The sequence below is a fragment of the Episyrphus balteatus genome, chromosome 2 (assembly GCF_945859705.1).
Source record: "Episyrphus balteatus chromosome 2, idEpiBalt1.1, whole genome shotgun sequence".
Lineage (NCBI taxonomy): Eukaryota > Metazoa > Arthropoda > Insecta > Diptera > Syrphidae > Episyrphus > Episyrphus balteatus.
Genome location: NC_079135.1, coordinates 112,030,247 through 112,051,411, shown reverse-complemented (window position 1 = coordinate 112,051,411; position 21,165 = coordinate 112,030,247). Strand labels below are relative to the sequence as shown.

The 21,165-nt window shown below is 24.7% G+C and overlaps 1 protein-coding gene across 8 annotated transcripts in view; it reads left to right on the top strand.

The window, feature by feature from the left end:
- The window catches only part of LOC129911087 (longitudinals lacking protein, isoforms N/O/W/X/Y), a 329,276-nt gene extending 317,427 nt beyond the window's left edge, over positions 1 to 11,849 (top strand). For all 8 annotated transcript variants that reach the window (XM_055988753.1, XM_055988752.1, XM_055988754.1 and 5 more), the window contains 4 exons: positions 2,974 to 3,155; positions 5,474 to 6,788; positions 6,850 to 7,022; positions 7,083 to 11,849. In XM_055988753.1, the coding sequence (XP_055844728.1) occupies positions 2,974 to 3,155; positions 5,474 to 6,788; positions 6,850 to 7,022; positions 7,083 to 7,356 (1,944 nt within the window). In that variant the 3' untranslated portion in view covers positions 7,357 to 11,849. The remainder of the gene's footprint in view (positions 1 to 2,973; positions 3,156 to 5,473; positions 6,789 to 6,849; positions 7,023 to 7,082) is intronic.
- Positions 11,850 to 21,165: the final 9,316 nt, after the last annotated feature.

Sequence of the window (21,165 nt, the reverse complement as noted above, 5' to 3'; positions counted from 1 at the left end):
AAATGTAACTTATATGCTCAAAATAGATTATAAATCTTTATGAAGAAAAAAAAATACATAAAAAAGTCTTCTTTTTCATGAGAGAGAAAATTAAAAAAAAAAAAACATTATTTTTAAGTAAAAATTGAGTATTTAGTATTTTATTTTGTTTCTTAATTTTTGTTTGTTAATATATAAATTAGCTTATACACCACATTATATATTAACACAAAAATTATTAAGTAACAAAGTAAAAAAAATACACTGTAGTGCCTAATCCCCTTGAATATTTAAAAAGAAAAACAAAAAAAACATGAAAATATTATTTCAAGACAAAAAAGGTAACAAGTAAAATAAAACAAAAAAAAAAAAAACAGCAATTATATAGAGTAAAGTCAAAGATCATTTGATGAGAAAACGCAAGTGAATGACAACAACTTAAATATAAAATATAAACAAACAAAAAAAAAATGTTTAAAAATAAAGAAAACAAAAAATTTTACCTTCCAGTAAGTAGTTTGTTAGTTTTGTTTTTATTCTCCATAAAATAATTTAATTTTTTAATTATTTTTTTCTTAAATTAACCTTAGTTCAATTTTATTTTTTTTTAATATAATTTTCTTTTTTAATCAATATACATTCATAAGTCTTAAAAAATAGTTAAAGTAATTAATTGTTCCTTTTTAAATTATCAATTTATTGCCGTAGAATACACAACAAGTATTCATATTGTTTATTATTATTTTTTTTTTTTTTTAATTTATATTTTAAGTTTTTTTTTAATAAAGTGAAATATAACAAAATAGTACCTACGGTTGAAATTTTAAGTTTCCTATGAGGCTCTTTTTATTACAAAACAAAACAAAAAAAAATACTTAATACTACAAAAACACCCAACAAATATTTAATGTTAAATAAAATTTAACATTAAAAAATTAAACAAAAAATGTAATTTATCCTTAACAGTTTTCGGAACATACCAAAATTTCGTAAAAAAAAAGCAAATCCTCAACAAACGTTTCTGGAAAATTTCTTTGAATATAAATACAAAATTTTAATCCACAAAATTTAACCAAACATTACATACAATAATAATTTACAGAGCAACAACAGAACAAAACAAACAAAAAAAGAAATAAAATAATAACAACAAAATACCACAAAATAAAATAAAGAAATAGCTGCAATACGTTATTGTCATATGTTCCTACAAAATATATATTTATATTTATTATTACAAAAAAAATAGAAAACAACAAAAAAAAAAAATAAAACAAAAACAACTTAATTCATAAATAATAAAAAATAGACAGAGTAAGCAAAAAACAAAATAATATTTGTATTTTATATAAATATATATATTTAAACCGCGATAGACCATAACATTGATTTTAAGTTTCTTTATGAAAAATATAAAAAAAATATTAATTATTTTATGTTTTTAATTGTATTCATACATATTTTTTTCTAATTTATTTTAAATCCTTTTTTATTTTAAAAAATATTTGTATTTAAAAATATTAATTGTAATTAAATATATAAATACATTTTCTATACATACCTTAAAAAAAACCAGACAGGATTTTACATATTATATATATAAAATATATATATATATATATCTAGATATATATTTAATTTATTAACATTATTAAACTATTATACAGAGCAAAACAAGACAAACAAAATATTAAAAAAAAAAAAAATAAAATGTCTTTATATATATTATTGAATACAAATATTTAAAATGTATTTTGTTAAATAAGGTAAAAAAAAAACCTAACAACAACAACTATGTTATCAACAATTCAAATTATTATAAATCTTTTTGTTTCTTTTTTATTAATTTTTTTCATCATACTTTGAACTTTTAAAAATAAATTTAAAATTTTTGTTTTCCTTTAAAATATAATTTTTTTCTTATTTATTTAAGTTAAACATATAAAAACACACAACAAAACAAGACAGCATTTTAGATTGAGATATAAATAGAAAATTTCTGAACTCTAATAAAAAAATAAAACAACTTTTTGGTTAAATACTTCTGGAAGTTAAAAATTTGAAATTAAAAAAAGAATGAAATTAAACAAAAAAAAAATTAAAATTAGTAAACAAAACTCATTTTCGAGTTTTTGCTGATCTCAAATGAATAAATAATATAAAAAAAGCTGACATTATTGCGTTTTTTCGAGGAAAAGATAAATTAAACAAAAAAAAAAAAATTAAGACAAAAAGGCTATATTTAAAAACAAAAAAAAACTCACCAAAGATGCAAAATAAAATAAAAAAAATTATTTCTAAAACATGCACGTTCAAGAAGACAACAAAAAATAAAAAAAAATATACAAAAATGTCAGTTTATTTAACAAAACAAAATGCAAACATAAAAATTATTACAAAAACAAAAAATACAAAAAATCGGAAATAAAAAGAAAAAAAAAACAAATGAATGCATATCATAGTTGTAAAAAAATACAAAAAAAAAAAAACAAATACAAAATACAAACTGAATTAAAAAAAAATCATACAATTTTCAAAAATAAAAATAAAAATGGGAAATTTGACAAAAAATATGAAAAAAATGCTGTATAAACAAAAAACAACAAAAAAAAACTTGAAAATATATTATAAAAAATATAAAATAAAAAAAAAATAACTTTGAGTTTTATTTTTGATGTTTTTAAGGTTTTGTTAACTTTAAAAAAAGCGCTCGCAATATTTTTCTTCACTCTAAATGTTGCTTGTGCATGTATTAAAAATCGATGTTGTTGTTTTCTCTTTTTCTCTCATTTTTTTTTTTTTTTTGTTTTATTTTTTCTCTTTCTCTCTTTTTCTCTCATTCTATCTGTTTTTTAAATGTTTCGCGTTCTATGTGGAGCAGTAAGATTTGTATTTTTAGTTTTTTTTTATTTTTTTTTATTATATAAAATAATAAATAAACTTTATTAATATGTGATTTCTTTTTTTTTTCGAAAAATTTTATTTTTTAACCAGGTTGACACGGAGCATATTATACCAAATTTTGTTCGTTCAATAACAGCACATCAAACAAATAGATGTCCGACTCCGTTTGCTTTTCCTTTTACACCACTTGGTCTAAGTCTATTTGATACAGATCCGTCCAGAATATTAAGTATGCTACACCATCAGACGCTATTAGCGGAAGAAGCTTTGAGGTAATTATTTTAGTTGTGCAAATTTCTTTTTTAATACCTATTAATTTTAAATTTAAAGAAAAAATGGTGCTTAGTATGTAGTTAATTCATTATTTAGCACAAAACTGTTTTTGTGGGCCTAGAGTTACCAAAATATTTCTTTTCAAAAATTAAATTTGTTTACATTCGAATTTTTTACTTTCCGAATAATCTTGAACCAGAGCCTGAACTATTCAAACGATTTTTTCACACTTTGTAGTCATGAGATTTCTGAGTTTGAAATTTTATTTTATGGTTAAAAATTAACGGCACCAAATAACCAAAATGAAAAAAAAAATCTGACATTTCTGAAATAAGGTTGTAGTTTGTACTTTCAAAGTTCAAAAAATATCTTTTTATTCAATATAAAAATAACTTGTTATAGAACCATTTTCTTTTTTTTTTATTTCAACAAAAATATTAATTTATGTAGAAGCCTTTTAGTAATGGTGTATTGAAAAATAAGTAAAATTTCCAAAAATCTTATTTTTGTGTTTTTTAACAGATTTCAAATATTTTATTTTGAAAAATCAATTTTTTGAAAATGGTATGATGAATTTTTTTTAATTTAATTACAAGTGTTAGTAAATATTTTCTCAAAATAAAAGTTTATTTTCTTAAAATTTTGAAAAATGTTAGAAATTTTGTATAAATTACCTCTAACGATTTTCATATTTTTTTCAAAAAATTCATTTTTACACAAGAAATCAATTAAACAAGAAAAACATTTCTTAGCAATAAATTTTAAATACAATATTTGTTCAAACAAATTAAATTTGGCATAATTTAAACCTTATGTTGCAGCTTTTCCTCGGAATGATTTTTTAGATTTTTATCTCAAAACTGCTCTTAAGATTTTAATTTTAAAAAAATACGTGTGCGACAGTCGCAAATAAGGTCCTACTTTTAAAATTAAGAAAAATAATATTTTTTAAACCGTTGTTGACGATACCTTCCTTTTTACATCTGATTTTCTCATAAATGGCATAACCGATTTCAACGTAATACAAAAAGCTTCAAGTAACTTTTATGTTTAAACTAAGAAATATTTTCTTAAAAATATTTTTTTGGTTTAAAAAAAAATAATTTTTTTTATCAATTTTTGGAAAACGAACCAGTGAATTATTTTGAAGATTTGTTTATGTTTCTTTAATTTTAATGGCATACCATATTTTTTTTTTTTTTTTTTTTTTTTAAATTAAAAACAACAAGTAGGTAGTCAAATTTCTTCTAGAAAGAAATAAACTTAAAATATTTTTTCATGAAGTTTTATTTTAAAAGCTTTAATTTATTTTTAGCAAAAATAATTTTTATTAGAAAAGTACATCCAACGAAAACATTCTTGCAATTTATTTTTTTTTTATTTTCGTTCAAACAGAAGTAAGAAGGTTTTATCATGTTTGCACCAAAAAGTCCAGTCAAGAAAGACATAAAACAAGCTTTATTTCAGAGTCCTCAGAAACAGTCCCAATTTTATAATTTTTGTTTGTGTTTTTAATTTTTGTTTCTTTTTTTATGTTTATTAAAATCAGAAGTCTTTTGCAGCTTGGAAATAATTTTCTTTTAACTTTTTTATCATCAGAATTACTCAATTTTACGTTTTGAAATATAAAAGTTAGTGGACTATAAAGGACATAAAAAATTATATCTCCTAGTTAGTATAATATATTTTTTTTACCTGCCAAATTTCATTTAAAGCTTACAATGTCCATCATGAATAATTTGAATTGCTTCATTGATCTTTCGATTCAATAAGTAAAAAAGTATTGTAAAAACTACAAACTTTGTAAAAACTCGTACTTATTAACTTTGTAAAAACTATTGAAATTAATGCCTATAAACTTTAACTCCGCTTCGAGCAACTTAAACCAAGACATGAAATTAAGCAGCTTCCATTGATTTTTAAAAAAGGAGAGTTCCAAGACGAACCTGGTTCAATAAGAATCTGGTGAAAATGCTCATTCAAATTGCAGGGCAGTTGTTCCGAATAAGAATTTTCGAATGAGATGACAAGACAAAAAAAACGAGAATAATAGGCTCAGTATCAGGCTCCATTTAAAAAAAAATTATGTACAGTCGACTCCCTCTAAGTCGAATTTCCTTCTAAGTCGAACCTTTTCAAGATTTTTAATGAACAATTTTGAAGAAAAAATATTAAATAAATCCTTTAACTCGAATTTCCCTCTAACTCGAACCCATTTTCGTGTCCCGTGAAAGTTCGACTTAGAGGGAGTCGACTGTATTAAGTTTCTGATTCTTATTTAAAATAAAAAAAATTTAAATTTGTTCTTCCTTTTTAGATATCGAGGTCTTCTATTCGCGCCCAAAGATCATCCGCTCCGTTTCAACTCAATAAGTGATATACTCCCAAAAGACCACCAGGAACTAATGTCCAAACGTTCACCAACAACAATGTACAAACACTTGAATAATAATAATAATAACAACAATAACAACAACAACAACAATACTAATCATAATAATCGCTATCCGTCAGCTATAAGCATTTACCAACATCACCAGCACCATCATCATCATCACCAACAGCAACAACAACAACAACAACAATTCCATCAACAAAAACACCATCATCACCGTGATGCATCACCAATGGCAACAACAACAACAACAAATCCAACACCATCGCCACAACATCAATACACTAAAGATACGCTCCTCGAAGAGCTCAAGCGTAAGTCCGAAGAAACCGTCCAAAGGGAAGAGGAAGAAATTGAAATGCTTGAAAATGGTGGTGGCAGCATCTTGAGTACCAATTCCAATTTGCTAAGTGCTCTTGGCGGCGGCAGTGGCAGTCTTACGTCCAAAGAAACTCTCGGTCAATATTTACGCCGTCGTTCGAGTTCATCGCTGGCCGATGGACTCCGCTATAACACCGGTCATTTGTCAAGTACCGAAACGTCCAGTTGTAAGGAGAAAAGTTCCTCATCATCTACCTCGTCGACACCGCCGCCCCTACTACAGCCACCGCCATCAACATCATCGTCCTCGTCAACGTCCACTTCATCGTCGGCCGCTCATCTCAAATCCCTAGCTGATGCTGCTCTCTTCTCCGAACCCATCGAAGAAGAGACTCGCTGTGTGGTGTGTAATGCTAACTTCCCCAATGTCTGGCTTCTCGAACAACATGCCGCCCTCCAGCATGCCAACATGGGTCCCAACGATGAAAAACCTTTCATTTGCGAACAATGTGGGCAGTCCTATCGCTATAGGTCGGCCTACGCCAAACACAAGGAGCAAAATCATAGAGCTCGACTGCCAGCCGATAAGCTATTCACTTGCGATGTTTGTGGAATGCAATTTAGGTATTTGAAGTCGTTTAAGAAACATCGCTTGAATCACGCCTTGGAGAGGTTGCATGGAAAGAAAGATCGCAAGAATGCCGATAGCAGTTGCCAGGATATGGTAACCAGCTCGAATGAACATGTCCCGGAAGAAGGTTGCGATCTGAGGATCAATATTAAGCGTGAGAATGAAGAAGAAGAACAAGATAATACCATTGATTCGGCTGGTGGAATCTTTCATGACAGCGCCGCAAGTCATATGCTGGAGCAGAGCATTACCAGCTCAGAAGGAATTCATAGTACAAATAAAAGGGTAAGTTTAAAAAGGTGTTTTAGAAACGCGGGGCTAATAGATTTTGGGGTCTCTTTTTCAGCACCGTCTTATTTCGCCAATGGAATCGGAACCCTCCCACCCCACAACATCGATCAATAGCCTCATCAATGCCGAACGTATTCCAAGCGAGCAATTCCTCGGCCTTAATCCGCAAGAAGCGTCCATTTTGAATTTCTTGCGTGTAGATGCAGCTGAAAGACAGCGTGACAAACGGTAATTCTCAAACCCCAATAGCGTTACCCATAATTTCTAACATTTTTACCAAACTTATAGCCCACAATCATCTCGTTTTGCTTGTCCGTTTTGTGGCAAGTGCGTTCGTTCAAAGGAAAATCTTAAGCTGCACGTTCGCAAACACACTGGCGAACGGCCATTTGTTTGCCTCTTCTGTGGCCGGGCATTTGGTGGCAAATCTGATTTAACTCGCCATCTTCGTATTCATACCGGTGAACGTCCATACCATTGTGAATCGTGTGGTAAGTGCTTCGCTCGAGCCGATTACCTCTCAAAACATTTGACAACGCATATTCATAATGCCCCACGCTGAGATGAGGCGCGAAGGAGACGACTCCTTCGCAGATAATAAATTAATACAAAATTAAAATGCATAAATCAAAAAAATTAAGAATTATGTGTAAAAAAAAAAAATAATTAAAAACAAATCTCTTCTTTTTGGACAAAAAATCAAAAAAAAAAAAAATTAATAATTTTTTTTTTAATTATATAAATATTTTTGTTTAAACTTAAGGAAATGCACATTTTTAAAAATTTATATGTATACAATACACGTTTGACACAAAATTAATATTTAATCAATTCGTTTTTAAAATTTTTTATTGTAATTAAATTAAAATTTAAGTGCGTGTAATAGGTAAAAATTAAATTACGTAATTGTTATACAAAAAAAAAAAGAAATTATTTCGGATATAAATTGTTTCAAAAACAAAAATAATTTAGGATAAGATTGAATTTTATTGATATGGAAAATTTAATTTGGTATCAAATCACAACACGGAAAAATAATTTTTTTAAAATCTGCTTGCTTTTTTTCTCCATTTTTTTTTTAGTACAGAAACCGTTATTTGTTAATTTTATGAGATTTGGAGAATATGCATATATTTAAAATGCCAAAATGGAGAGCTGAAATGAATGCGTTCCAAATATTATAAAGCCGTTTTTCATTATAAAAATGTTTAATTGGCATTTACTAACTGAATTCTAACTCTTACGGCCATATTTTTGACTAGTTTAAAAAATACATCTGAATGTAAAGAAATTGAAATGTCAAAAATAAATCCAAATCCATGATATTCACTATCACACAGAGAAAAAAATAGCTAGTCATTTTTAACTATTTTTTAACTATTTTCATAGTTAAAATCGGGATAACTAGTGAATAATATGGCCGTTATTGTTTAACTTATTTACCGTTACAAATCAATAACCATACACAAATCGCATACCACTAAAAATTTCTTGTTTTTAATTTTGCTGAAAAAGAATTAAAAATTCCACAATATATAGCAGTTTGATGTGAAATAATGAAATGGATAATAAGCATCGTGAGCTGCTGGTTTTCGCAAAAAAAAAAAAAACGAAATAACATGTAGTTGAAAATAATATGTCGGTTTCACTTTTTTTTTTATTAAAAAGGAGTATCATGGCAGAAAAAAAGCAGAGAAAAATGTTAGGTAATATAAAACAATACAGCTGAAATTATTTGTATTAACCTCAATAGTGTCAAAAAATTTAACAGGGGTTAACTATTTAATGCAATTCACACACGGCCTAAGAACGAATAAGATATAACTCTTTTTGTGTTAGTTAACAATTGTTCAAGAATACATTCACATCAAAATAATCTCCAATAAGTCTAAAAACAAGAGAATATCAAGATTTTTCTGTAAACAAAAACATCGTAAGCACCATGTGGCTTACGATAATTTTGCGGGAAGCACCAAATTATATTGTGAATTATGAACAAAATTCAGTTGTATTTAACAGAATAAACGAATAAGTCATAACTTTTTTGTGTTAATCTAATCAACAATTGGAACAAGACAACATTTACATCAAAATTGTACCCTATAAGTCTGATAACTAAACTATCGCAAACGCCATGTTATTTGCGGTATTTTGGCGGAAAGGGTTCGATATGTTTCTATGTCCAAAATCTCCAAAATTAGTCCGCATTATTATTAAATGATGTATGAATTACAGTGTGGCGCAAAATTATTGTCATATGAATTGGCCACATGAATCGTTTTATAAGAAATTAAAAAAAAAAATATTAAGCTCTGTTTTCCTGAGCTGTTTTTTTTTTTTTTTTCAAAACATAACATTTCCCCGGAAGTTTTCATTCAGAATGGGGTTGGTTATGATATTACTTTTGCGCTACCCTTTATATGGGACATCAATCTTAATGAATAATCAAAGTACCCTTTCATCAAAATTTCGGTTATACAGTGCATTTGCAGTCCTTGTTTGTAGATTCCGTTTTGACAGTAGTATTTGAGGAAAATCAGAACTACCAAATTTAACTCACAGTCTTCCTTTATAGAAATGACAAGGATACTTTTTCGACTTATAATAACTTTACACAAAAAGACAAATAATGATAATATGTATCTATGATGTCAAATTCTGAATTGTCTGTATTTAATGGCATGCAATTTCACCCCAAAACAAGAACCTTCTTCTTCCACTTCAAAAAAAAAAAACAATTGCCATACTTTTGAGTAGGTACTAAGTTAAAAATCAAACAAAAAATATAAAATCTAGCCTAGAATAAAGTCAATTCAATGAAATGGTGATTGAAAATAACTTTCATGAAAACAACTCAAAGGAGTTAAGATCATTTTATGCCCAAAAGTGGTTTTCAATAACTCTCTCTTACAAAAGTTCAACGATTTAAACTTCTTACACGACATTTGTACCTTTTTGTTACGAAAATTCTGGAACTCTAGTGTAAGAATGGTTTTTTTTATTTGTACTATGCAATAAATTATCCACAGTATCACCACCATAATTTTTTATTTGAAAATTAACTTGTAGAATCTAATATTTTTGCAACATGTACTACTACTTTTTTTTAAGTTTTAAGTTTTTTAATCATCTCATCAGCATCCGTGATACCAAAATAAATTTCCAATCAATATTTCAATAAACGTTAAGCTAAAATTTTAAATCAAACCTACAAAAATAATTGGTGTCTGGGTCGAAATTTAAATTTATAAATTAATTGTATGGTGTTTTATTGAAATTTTGTTTAATAAGGAAAAAATATAATTTTAATTGGATTCAAAATTTTAATTTAGTTTTTATGATTTAAACAAAAATTTAAAAAAATGCAAAAAAAAATTATGTTAAACACAAAAATACATCACGGATGAGAGTTTGTTTTCAAAAGATCAAAACTAAAATAAAATTGCAAAACAAAAAAAGAAGAGAAAAATAAAAACTACAAACAAAAAAAAAATATTTAAAACCCAAACAATCTTTGGTTTCAACTTTGTATAATCACAACAACAAACAAAACAAACTTTTTTAGCAATAGATTTTAAAATAAAATACAAAAAATAAAATTAAATTATTTCTATTACAAATTTATTTACAACTCAATAAAAAAACTACAAAAATCAAAAACACTATAGACAAACAAACAAACAAAATAGAAATTTAAAGCAAAACTTAATGTTATATATTACAGTTTTTCATTGTTATATTTAAATAAAAACTATTTACACAAAAAAAAAATACAACAAAACGCGCCAATAAATCAAATAAAACAAATTAAAAAAAAAAACAATAGCTTAGATAATATTTATTGAATGTATACTTAAAGTGCCCTCCCCCACGAATAAATAAAATCAATAGACCCAACGTTTTTATTAATTTATAAATTTAAACTTAAAAAAACAGTTTAAAAAAATAAAAAAATTGTAAATTTTTTTACAAACAAATTATATTTAAATGTTAATGCAATTTTTTTTTTTCTCAAGTATAATTTCCATCTTGTTTCCATAATTATACTTTAAATAACTGTTAACTTAAACAACAACAACAAAATAATTATAAACTGTGATTTCTACACTGCAATAGTACTACTACAACTAAGGAAATAAGTTACTAATACAATAAAATGCTATTTGAGCATATACTTACTTATACTATAAATTGCTACGCTAAGCCCTCCTATTGAAGATAATGTCTGTAAGCTTCTTTGGTGTTAACTTGTTAAACACAAAAAAAAAATAGTTAATAGTTCTACTACTTTTTTTCTAAATAATTGTAAGAAATTCTACTACTTTTTTATACAAAAAAAAAATAATAAAAGATCTATTACTTTTTTTTGCTATTTTTTTCCTTTAAAAAAAACATAAAACTTTAAATAAATAAAATTTACTAATTTTATATTTTCTTGAAAAATATTAAGTCCATAAATCAATATTTACACCATTCAAAGCGAACAGATTTATCTTCAACCGCCTATAAACATAAAATAGAATAAAATAATTTTACTACAAAACAATTACAGCAAATAGAACTTTATTACAATTTTTTAATAGCAAATCTAATTTATATTTTGTAATTTAAACAAAGAAAAAGATTATTTCAAACTGAAAAAAAAAAAATTAAAATCAAACAAAAAAAAAACAACTAACAAATACTCTGAACCAAGAACATCGAATACCATGTAGTTTCAATATTATAAACTAAAAAAAAAACTTAACTTAACAATTGCCGAACCAATAAAACAAAAAAAAATAAACTATATTATATACATAAAAAAAATAAATACTTAAACCCGAAGTTAAAATGTTCACAAAAATAAAAAATAATAAATGAAAATATTTATTACAACAAAAAATAAATATGTAAAAAAAAGCAAAAGAAGAACAAAACTTTCACTGTGCCAAAATATGATGTACCTCATAAAAATAGTAATTTAAAACATAAACCATAAAAAATAAACAAAAATAAATGTGTAAAATTGAGAAGAATGTAATAAACAACAATAGTAAAAAAAAAATAGAATAACAAATACACAGTGCAACAGGTGATTACACACAATTCAGAAAAAAGTAAAAAAAAAAAATAATTTTATAATTTTACACAAAATTTAACAAGAAAAAAGAAATAAAATATAAATGTATTTTTTATTTATTTTTTATAAATCAAATTTTATTCAAAAAAAAAAAACAAAAAAAAGTTTAAAAACCAAGAATGTAAAAGATTTTTCAAATTAAGAAAAAAAAAAATAGAATGCATTGAATAATGTAATGCTTTATAGTTTTAAAAAAATTACAATTTTATTTTTTATTTTAAAATTTTAATATATTATTTCTTAAAACTTGAAATTATATTTTGTTTTCTTATATTTTGTTTAATTAATTTAAGTTTTCTGTTTGTATATTTTTTTTTAAATAAAGAAATCAATTTGTTAGCCTAGTTTTGTTAAGATGCTGTGAATTTTATTTAAAATAAAAAGAAAAGTTATATCTATATAAAATATATATACACAAAAAAATGCACATTATAAATATATGTATACACATATATTTTATTTTCTTCAAGTTATATACGAGTAATATATTCTAAATAAAATTATTTTATTTTAAATTATTTTTTATTGTTTTTATTTTATTTATTTTAGCTTTGGTTTTGTTTCGCAAATTATTATTTGAAACCTAAAAATAAGCTTTCTGCATCATTGTTTGTCATTTTGGGGTCAAAAAACTGCACAAAATGAGTTTGAAAATTTCCAATTTTTGAATTTTTGCAAAAACAAATCAAGTTTGTTTCATATTTGTTAACCCTTAATGATCGTCATGTCCCTCATACTAGCAAAGCAAGGTGAGCAAAACATAAGTTTTTACTTGCTCTATAGGGCAAGTATGAGGTTTTAATCAAAACCAACATTACGATGATGGAGAATTCCATTTCTCGCAATTCCGTCCGTGCGTCTGTGCGTCTGTACGTCCATCTGTACACATTTCCACAGCCTAAACGGGTGGATGGAGTTTCTTCAAATTTGGTACAGATGATTTTTATGGAATTCTGAAAGTTGGTTTTTTTTTTTTTTTTTGTTTTTTTATATCTTGCTTAGAAAGTGTACCTCCCATACAATTTTTTTAATTTATACCAAATAACTCAAAAATGGCTCTAACGATTTTGATTAAAATATTTGTGTGTAGTTTTACACATAAGAGCCAACTTTTGAATTAAAAAAAATAATTTTTGTACCGTTATTAACGGTACCTGTCATAGAACGGTTTTTTTGGTTTCTGAATATCTCTTACAAAATTAACCGGATTTCAACGAAAATTTTTATACAAAAGCGTTTATTAAAATTTTAGAAAATTTTCAAAAAACGCATTTTTGGATTTTTAAAAAATATTTAAAATTTTTTTTTTGAAAAATCAATTTTTTGAAAACGGGTTGGTGAAAAATTTTTAAATTTCGTTTTTGTGTGTAAATTAATTATTTCTTCAAAATTGCATACCAACTTTAATTTGTTCCTAATTTTCTTGAATAAAAAGCTTTAATAATAGAGTTACTTTTAGCATAAGAGCAAGTACGTGCGACCCCAGTCGTGCATTTTATTTTATTTCATCTTTTAGTGCTAGTTAAGTACCCAAAAAATAAATTTTAAATTGAGTAGTGCTGCACCACTTTTTCAAAAAATTATGTTCCGCAAACTTCATTTGAAGTATAAACAGGGCTATTACCAGAAAAGGAATAAAAATAAGTATACAAATCGGGCTTTTAATAGTGTTTAAAAGCTTCCAAATTTTGGTTTTTGTAAAATTATCTTGAATAATAAACCGCTCGAATAATTTGAATAACACTAGAATTTCCGAAGAATTTTCCTAGTTTTCGAATAAAAAAGATTTTTTCTGTAAATTGAATTTCGTATCGCTCGATTTTCTCCAGAATTAAGGTGGGTTAACGCAGTAGCAAATGTTTTATCAGTTTTCAATGTTAAAATCATAACAGTCACTCTGGCGTATGTGTAACTTTTTTTTCAAACAAACTTTTGTTGGCTAAATTCTTGTTCTTTTTCTAATGAAATTAGTTCCCTATTATCCAAAATTTTCCTACCACTAACATTTTTCAGTGATCAGTCAAAAATATTCGTATAATAAGGTTTTGGCTTATTAAGCTACGGGAGCAGGGTTGCCTTAATACTAATTTTTAAATGTTGATATTCTTAAAAGGTATTTTTTTTTCATCAGCACCATCTGAATTTAGTTGGAAATTTTTTATATTGGTCCAAATTATCTTTGGCTTTATCTAAAGTACATTTCAATATTCCAATACGGTTTGGTAAGATGCGGTTGTTGCTTACAGGGTATCGCCAATTTGAATGAAGCCTTCAGTTATTTGAACGAGTTTTGTTGTTTCCATTTAAAGAATATTTACAGAAGATTTAATATAACAAGACAAGCATGGAAAATGGCTCGATTGGATTTACCAATTTGTCAAAATAACGGATTTCAATTCTTACGGCAGTGATCTTTTATTTCGGAAAACAAATCTTAATTTTTTCTTCTGTTTTTTATGTATAGAATTTTCGTATTTACGTAAAATTAACCTTTATACAATAAAGATTTTACATAATGTGGTCAAAAATCATTTTTGACCAGCGCACAGTAGTCCGAATTGTATAAAGAGGTGATCTAATGATGTGCACTGTGTTTTTAACTAAAATATTTTGACAGTATTGGTGTTTGAACCAAAATCAAGTAAATCAAGGTATCATAAATAAAAATCTTGCAGTTTTCATTTCAAATATTATTTAAACTTATTTCGTTAATATAAAATTGATCCGACCTCCATTTATTATCTTAATTCATATTTTATTATAAAATTGTTCATTAAATTATTTTTTTTTTGTATCATATACATACTTTTAATGAATTTTCTTTTCAATTAGTTGCTTATTCCAAAGGTCAAATAATTCTTTTTCTTATTTCCTTTTCCCTGAAATGCAAAGAATTGAAAGTCCAAAAGAAAATCTTATCCATTTTTGTTCACGCAGTTTTATTAAAATAATTGCAGAAATCGATTATTATTTTGTATTTAAAAATATTTATTTCAAATAAACTGTCCATACCTTAAAAAATAGTCAATTGACATTTTTTAAAAGATTTTAGTAAGAAAAAAAAAAATGCAACAAATTGTACAAAGGAACAAAATTTAAGATAAATTTGTGTTAGAAAATTAGGAAAAATTATTAAAAAAATATTAATGAAAAAAAAAACAAGTAAAGCAATATATACATTTTGCATTAAATCGGTGTCCAATTTCTATAAACTTATATATATATACATACATTAAAATTTAAACAAAACAAAATATATATATAAAATTACAAAAAAAAAATAAAATTGATGTCTGGACTTAAAAATTATTAAAAATACATAAAATTATCTACATACATTTTCGGATTTCAAACCAAAAATTAATAAAAACAAAAACAACAATTTATTAGTATATTAACCATTTTTGGAGGGGTCATAGACTTTGGTAGTTAAATAAATTTTCGGTGTTGTTTTTTCCCGTTTTCATGATACAAAAAGAAAAACAAAAACAAATGTAAAAGTAAATATTTCAAAAAACAAAATTTAAAAAACAGAAAAAATAATTATGTAAGTAACACAATTTCGATCAACGAACTTTTTTGAAGAATAAAGAAAAAAGTAAAAAATATATTTAAATTAAAGAAAAACAAAAAACCAAAAACTTATAAATGTATATTCAATGTAATTTGTGTCTAAATTTTATTCACAAAAACAAAATGTTAAATAAAAAAAAAAGTTTTTAAAATTATTTATATTCCTGAAAGAAATGAAAAAAAAAATTAAAATAAAGGTTTCAGAAACAAAAAAACATTCGGAAAAGATTTCACATAGTTTTTCTCTCTTCAAATTTTACTTTAACCAACAAAACAAAAAAAAATCATTTTAATCAAAATTATTAAAAAATTAAAACAAAAAAACAGTTTTCAAACCTTTTAAGAGAAAACCCATAAATTTCAAATCAAAAATGTTAAAGTAAAACTAAAAAAATATAAAAATATTTTTCGGTGTTTAGACGTCTTTTTGGAATAAAAAAAATAAAAAAATAAAAAAAAAATATTAGTATATCTACCTTAAATTATATTTAAAACAAAAATATTCACGTTGATGTTGTGAGCAATATTTTTCTCTCCTTTTACTCGTTTTACATAAGTGTCTACAAAATACCATAAAAATAGATTAAATCATAAATAAAAGTTAAAAATTAAACAAAAAAAAAAATCAATTGTAATTTGTTTGTTTTTTCTAATCCTGTAAGATTTTATGTATATTCACAAATTTCAGTGTTAATTTAAATAAATTAAAAAAAAATTAAAGTGAATAAAAAGAAAGAACTTAGCAATAATTCTAAAATGACCTCAATCAAATATTTGCAAGAATATTTATATATATAAAATGACATTTATATAAAAATAAAAATATATAGTGCATAAAGATATATTTTCACAATTAACCATTTTTGTATATATAAAATGAAATTTATATTTAAAAATTCAATTTAAAAAAAATACTTTTTTAGTTCAATAATTTTTTAATGTTTTCAACAAAAAAAAAAAAAACACAAAAATTGATTTAAAAAAGGGCAATTAATTTAATATAATTAAAAATAAAATTGAAAAAAAAATAAAAATTTATATATATAAATGTCTCTCGATCGAACGAAGAAAGAATGTGATATTTTTCTAGAGCACACAAAACCAAAAAAAAAAAAAATAAAAAAAGTCTATTGTTAAAAAAAATAATAATAATAATAATTCCGATTAAAAAAAATAAAAGTCACAAACAACGCAAAAACCCCCAAAAAATAAGTAAGCAACTATTTGAAAACTATAACTAAATGTGTTTTTTTACAATCTAACCAGAAATCAAAACTACATATATAAATACAAATAAAAAATAATTAAATGTAAATGTTGAAATAAAAATAAAAATTAAATACAGCCAGACAATTTTTTTATATACATAAAAATTTAAAAAAAAAATAAAAACAATTTTGCAATAGAGACTGATTTTAATCTAAACATTTATTAACTGAATACAAAAATATAATTGATGGTTTTATAGTAAAACTTAAACATTTAAACAGAAAATAACGAAATAGAAGAGGAAATACTTAAACAAACATAACTTTAAATAACTATAACATTATTTTTTGTTGTTGCTTCAAAATTTTTTTTAACATTATTATTTTAAGAAAAATAGTTGTCTAACATAAAAAGCTTTAGTTACAGGAATCATAACACAAACAACAGAAAAAACACATAGTAGTTTCCTTTTTGGGAAACGTTACGACACGCAGTAGATTAATAAATGAGCACGTTTTAAATATTTGGGGAGTACAGGGTGATTCAAAAGACAAATGCCATTCAAAATATTGATAAATAAGAAATAGATACTTCTTGATGAAGTAGGCATTTTAAAGGTGAAATAATTCTAGATGATCGTCAAAGAATATCAATCACAAAATTCAGCTGATGTTTGTTTTGCTTTCCGATTTATCTAATATTTAAGATGGCAACTAATTTGGTCACCCTGTTAAAGAATATGAAATTTAATTGTCAATTACGTAAATTAAAAAAAAAAAATTAAAATCGAAGATCGATTATACTAAATTAATTTAAAAAGGAGGTTAAACATAATATTCTGAATGTTTGTGCAGCAACTGAATTTCTTTACAAATGAGACGGGCTTTGTTTTTTTCGCATGTAGGCCAGTTTTTAAGTAGATGGCTAAACAACTCTTTGGAAATGGTATCAGTGCAAAATTCATTGTTTTTCTTTAACAACTATGAGACTTACAAACAAAGAAATATATTTACCATGGAATATTTTTGTTTGCATTAAAACAAAATGTTATTGCAAATGAAAATAAATTGCATTGAAAATTAAATCTTTTTTGCAAATAAGAATATTTTGCATTGAAAAAAAAAACTTGCAAAATTGCAAATACAAAGTTTTCTACATTGAAAAAAAAAATGGATGCGAAACGTGCGCATCAAATATTTTTTTAAATTTCGTCAAATATTAAAGTTGAAATAAAATTGTGTATGGTCATATAGCAAAATTTGAAAGAAATTTGGTGAATATTAAAAGCAAATATTTAATGCACATATATTTTTTTTTTTTCAAGAAAATTTTTTATTTACAATACATTTTTTTAAATAAAAAATATTCTTTTTTACAATAAAAGTTTTATTTCCAATTTAATTTTTTTTTTCAATTGTAATAACATTTTTTAATGCAAAATATTTTTAATTGAAATAAATATTTTTTTTCTAATTTCAAAAGCATTTTTTAAATTCATATTTTTACAACCCTGGTTGCATATTGTACTCACAGAGCCATACATTTGATCTTTTTATTACATACTGAATTTGTAATTGTTCCTTGTTTTTCTTTTTTAATTAATTGTGGCTGTTTTAATTGAGATTATTAAAATATTTTAAGTGAACCATAATACCTGAAATTCGGGATTCGGTCGTTCTTTTAATGGCGAAGTAGTATTTCATAAATGGCTAAAACTTGATTTTTAGTATTTGGTTGTAAATTGAAAATTTCAGTTTTCAGAGACCTTCTTCGTTCTCGGAACTTCGTTGCTCCGCTAAATGTCGTTAGCATTGTTCGTCCTTTTTTCAGATAGCACATATACCAGGTGGTTTATTACAAAACTCAAAAATTGTTTAAATCACAGAGTCAAAAAATTGCAGGAGTCAATAAAATATGATTTTTTGATCTAAATATAGTATTGGAATCTTACGCCCAAACTACACTACATTCAGCTAAAAAAAATCCCTAAAATCTCATTATTTTGGAAATCAAATAGTTTTAGTTGTATTCTGTGCTATTTTTATTATTATTTTATTTTCAATTTCATTCCAATTTGTTTTCTATAATAGATCGAGAAAACTAAACGGTCACTGTGGTGTATGCGTAACTTTTTTGTGAGCACAAAGTGTTGCGATTAAAATTTTTTTTTATGTGAGTAAATGTTATCAAATAGGTTGATATCTGTTTCCTTTTAATGATATTGTTGTTATCCTTGTTTTTCAATGCAAATTTGATAGCATAATTTTTTTATAACTACAAGAGCTAACTCCAACTAACCTAAAAAATTTTAAATTTTAATTTATTTTAAATTCACACAACAATAAACTAATCCACACCTCAAAAGCAAGTTTGTGTGCCTCAGCCATGTATCTAATTTTTTGTGCGATAATTGACAATTAAATATCATATCATAAGATTAAGGTGTTGTAAGGCTTATTAAAGAGTGAGATAAGGGTATGATGGAAAGAAGAAGAAAAATATTAAATATTTTTGTGATAGTGTAGAAAGATAAGGAAATAATAATTATTTTTTTGTTTGCTTAACAAAAATAAATAAATTATTACTATTATTAGATATGGTATAGTATGAGTATGAAATGAACAGGTGAATTGTATGAATAAAAATTTATTGAAAGCAGGTAATGTATTGATGTATATCGAACGAATGAGCGAATGAAATCAGCGAGGTGCTAAGACAAAACGTAACATTGTGATAAATATTGTAAAGAATAAGGCAACAAAACACACAACAGAAATTTCACATTATTCATATTATTTTTTTTATTTATTTTTAAAATTTAATTTTCCCTATTACCTCTGAAAAATAAAGAAATAAAGTTACAAATAAAATTGAAGAAGATATGGTTTTAATCGGTTCAGACTTAATATATTGGTTTTATAAAAAAAAAAACACTTTATAGTTTTTGAAAGTGAAAAGATAAATGAATTTGAAAAAGAAACAAACAATTAATGCAAAATAACAAAAATGTGTAAAAATTTTAGAAACAAAATTAACTTTAAGCTTTTGGTGTTTAAAATTAATAAAAAAAAAAAATAATTAAAAAAAATACGTTTCGATAAAAAAAAACTAAATGAATATAAAAATCTCGGTGTTTTAAAAATTATATTAAAAATAAAAACGTTTGAAAGAAAAATTAAAGAAAACAAAAATTAACATGAAATGATAAGCATTACAGAAACAAAAACAAAAAATTATAAGGAAAAAGATAAAAAAGCTCTTTCACTTTCGTGTCTTTTATGCAAAGTAAAAAATATTTCTAGCACAAACCAAAAAACAAAAACAAAATATTTTTAAATTATGATCTCTATATATTACAATTAAGTAAACAAAAAAAAAGCATTTTTAAATTTCAAAGAAAAAAAAAAAACATACATTAAACTTAAGGAAAGTATGATATACAAAAAAAATTATTGATGTGAATTATATGTGTTGTATCACTATTGAATCTCTTTTATCTATAATCCTTTTCACAAAATAAAAAAAAAAAATAAAAAGCTATAAATAAATAGAACTACCCTCCCACTTTAATTATAAATGTTTGGTTTTTCTTTTGTTTTGTCAACAAACAAAAATATTAGTCGCATTGTAGTATGTAGATTGATATTGAAAGAAAATATTGAAATAAAATTAATTTTCTTTTCAAACAAAAGTTTCGTTTCTATTTGTTGAATTTTCAGAAGGTTAAAAAACGCATCCTCGCACTTAAAGAATGGAGATCTGATGCAATGTGAAAACTGCATACTGATTCTGGTTTTTTTTTGCCTAAAAAAAAGCCAAACATTTACTGACAATCTTACAAGAATTTAAGAAAATTGATTTGAAACAAATGCCATAGCGAAAATTGGGAACCGTTACGAATGCTTCTAATTCATTTTCTTAAAATTTGCCAAGGATTTCCCACTATTTTTTTCTTGTCGTCCCTACTGAAATTCTTCTGGAAATTCTTTGATATTATGTATAAGAAATTAAATGGCAAACTTTGTTTAGAGGTCAAACCATTAAAAGAGATATTTTTGCAATTTTAACATTATTTTTTAAGGTTTTTTTAATTAAAAAATTCCGTAAGTTTTTAAAAATGTGTAAAACCAGTTCCTAATCTTCCTCACCTTACAAATTACGGAATTTAAAACTTAAGTAAGTAAACAAGTGTAATCCCCTTGCTCGAAAGTTATCTTCGATTATCTCCAACATAAAACTAACGTGATGAGACATCAAAGCTATTTAATTTTCATTTCCTTTTGAACTTCAATTATGAAATTTTCCAAAACGAGGTGCAATGTAGTGCTCAGCCAAGTTCTTAAGCAACTTCGGCACTGCTCGCTTTTTTACAGAATTCAACTTAAGGGGTCTATTACGTAATACGATAAAGAAGGTTCACATTTACTATCTTAACGGACAGATCACATTCGGTCTCATCACGAATTC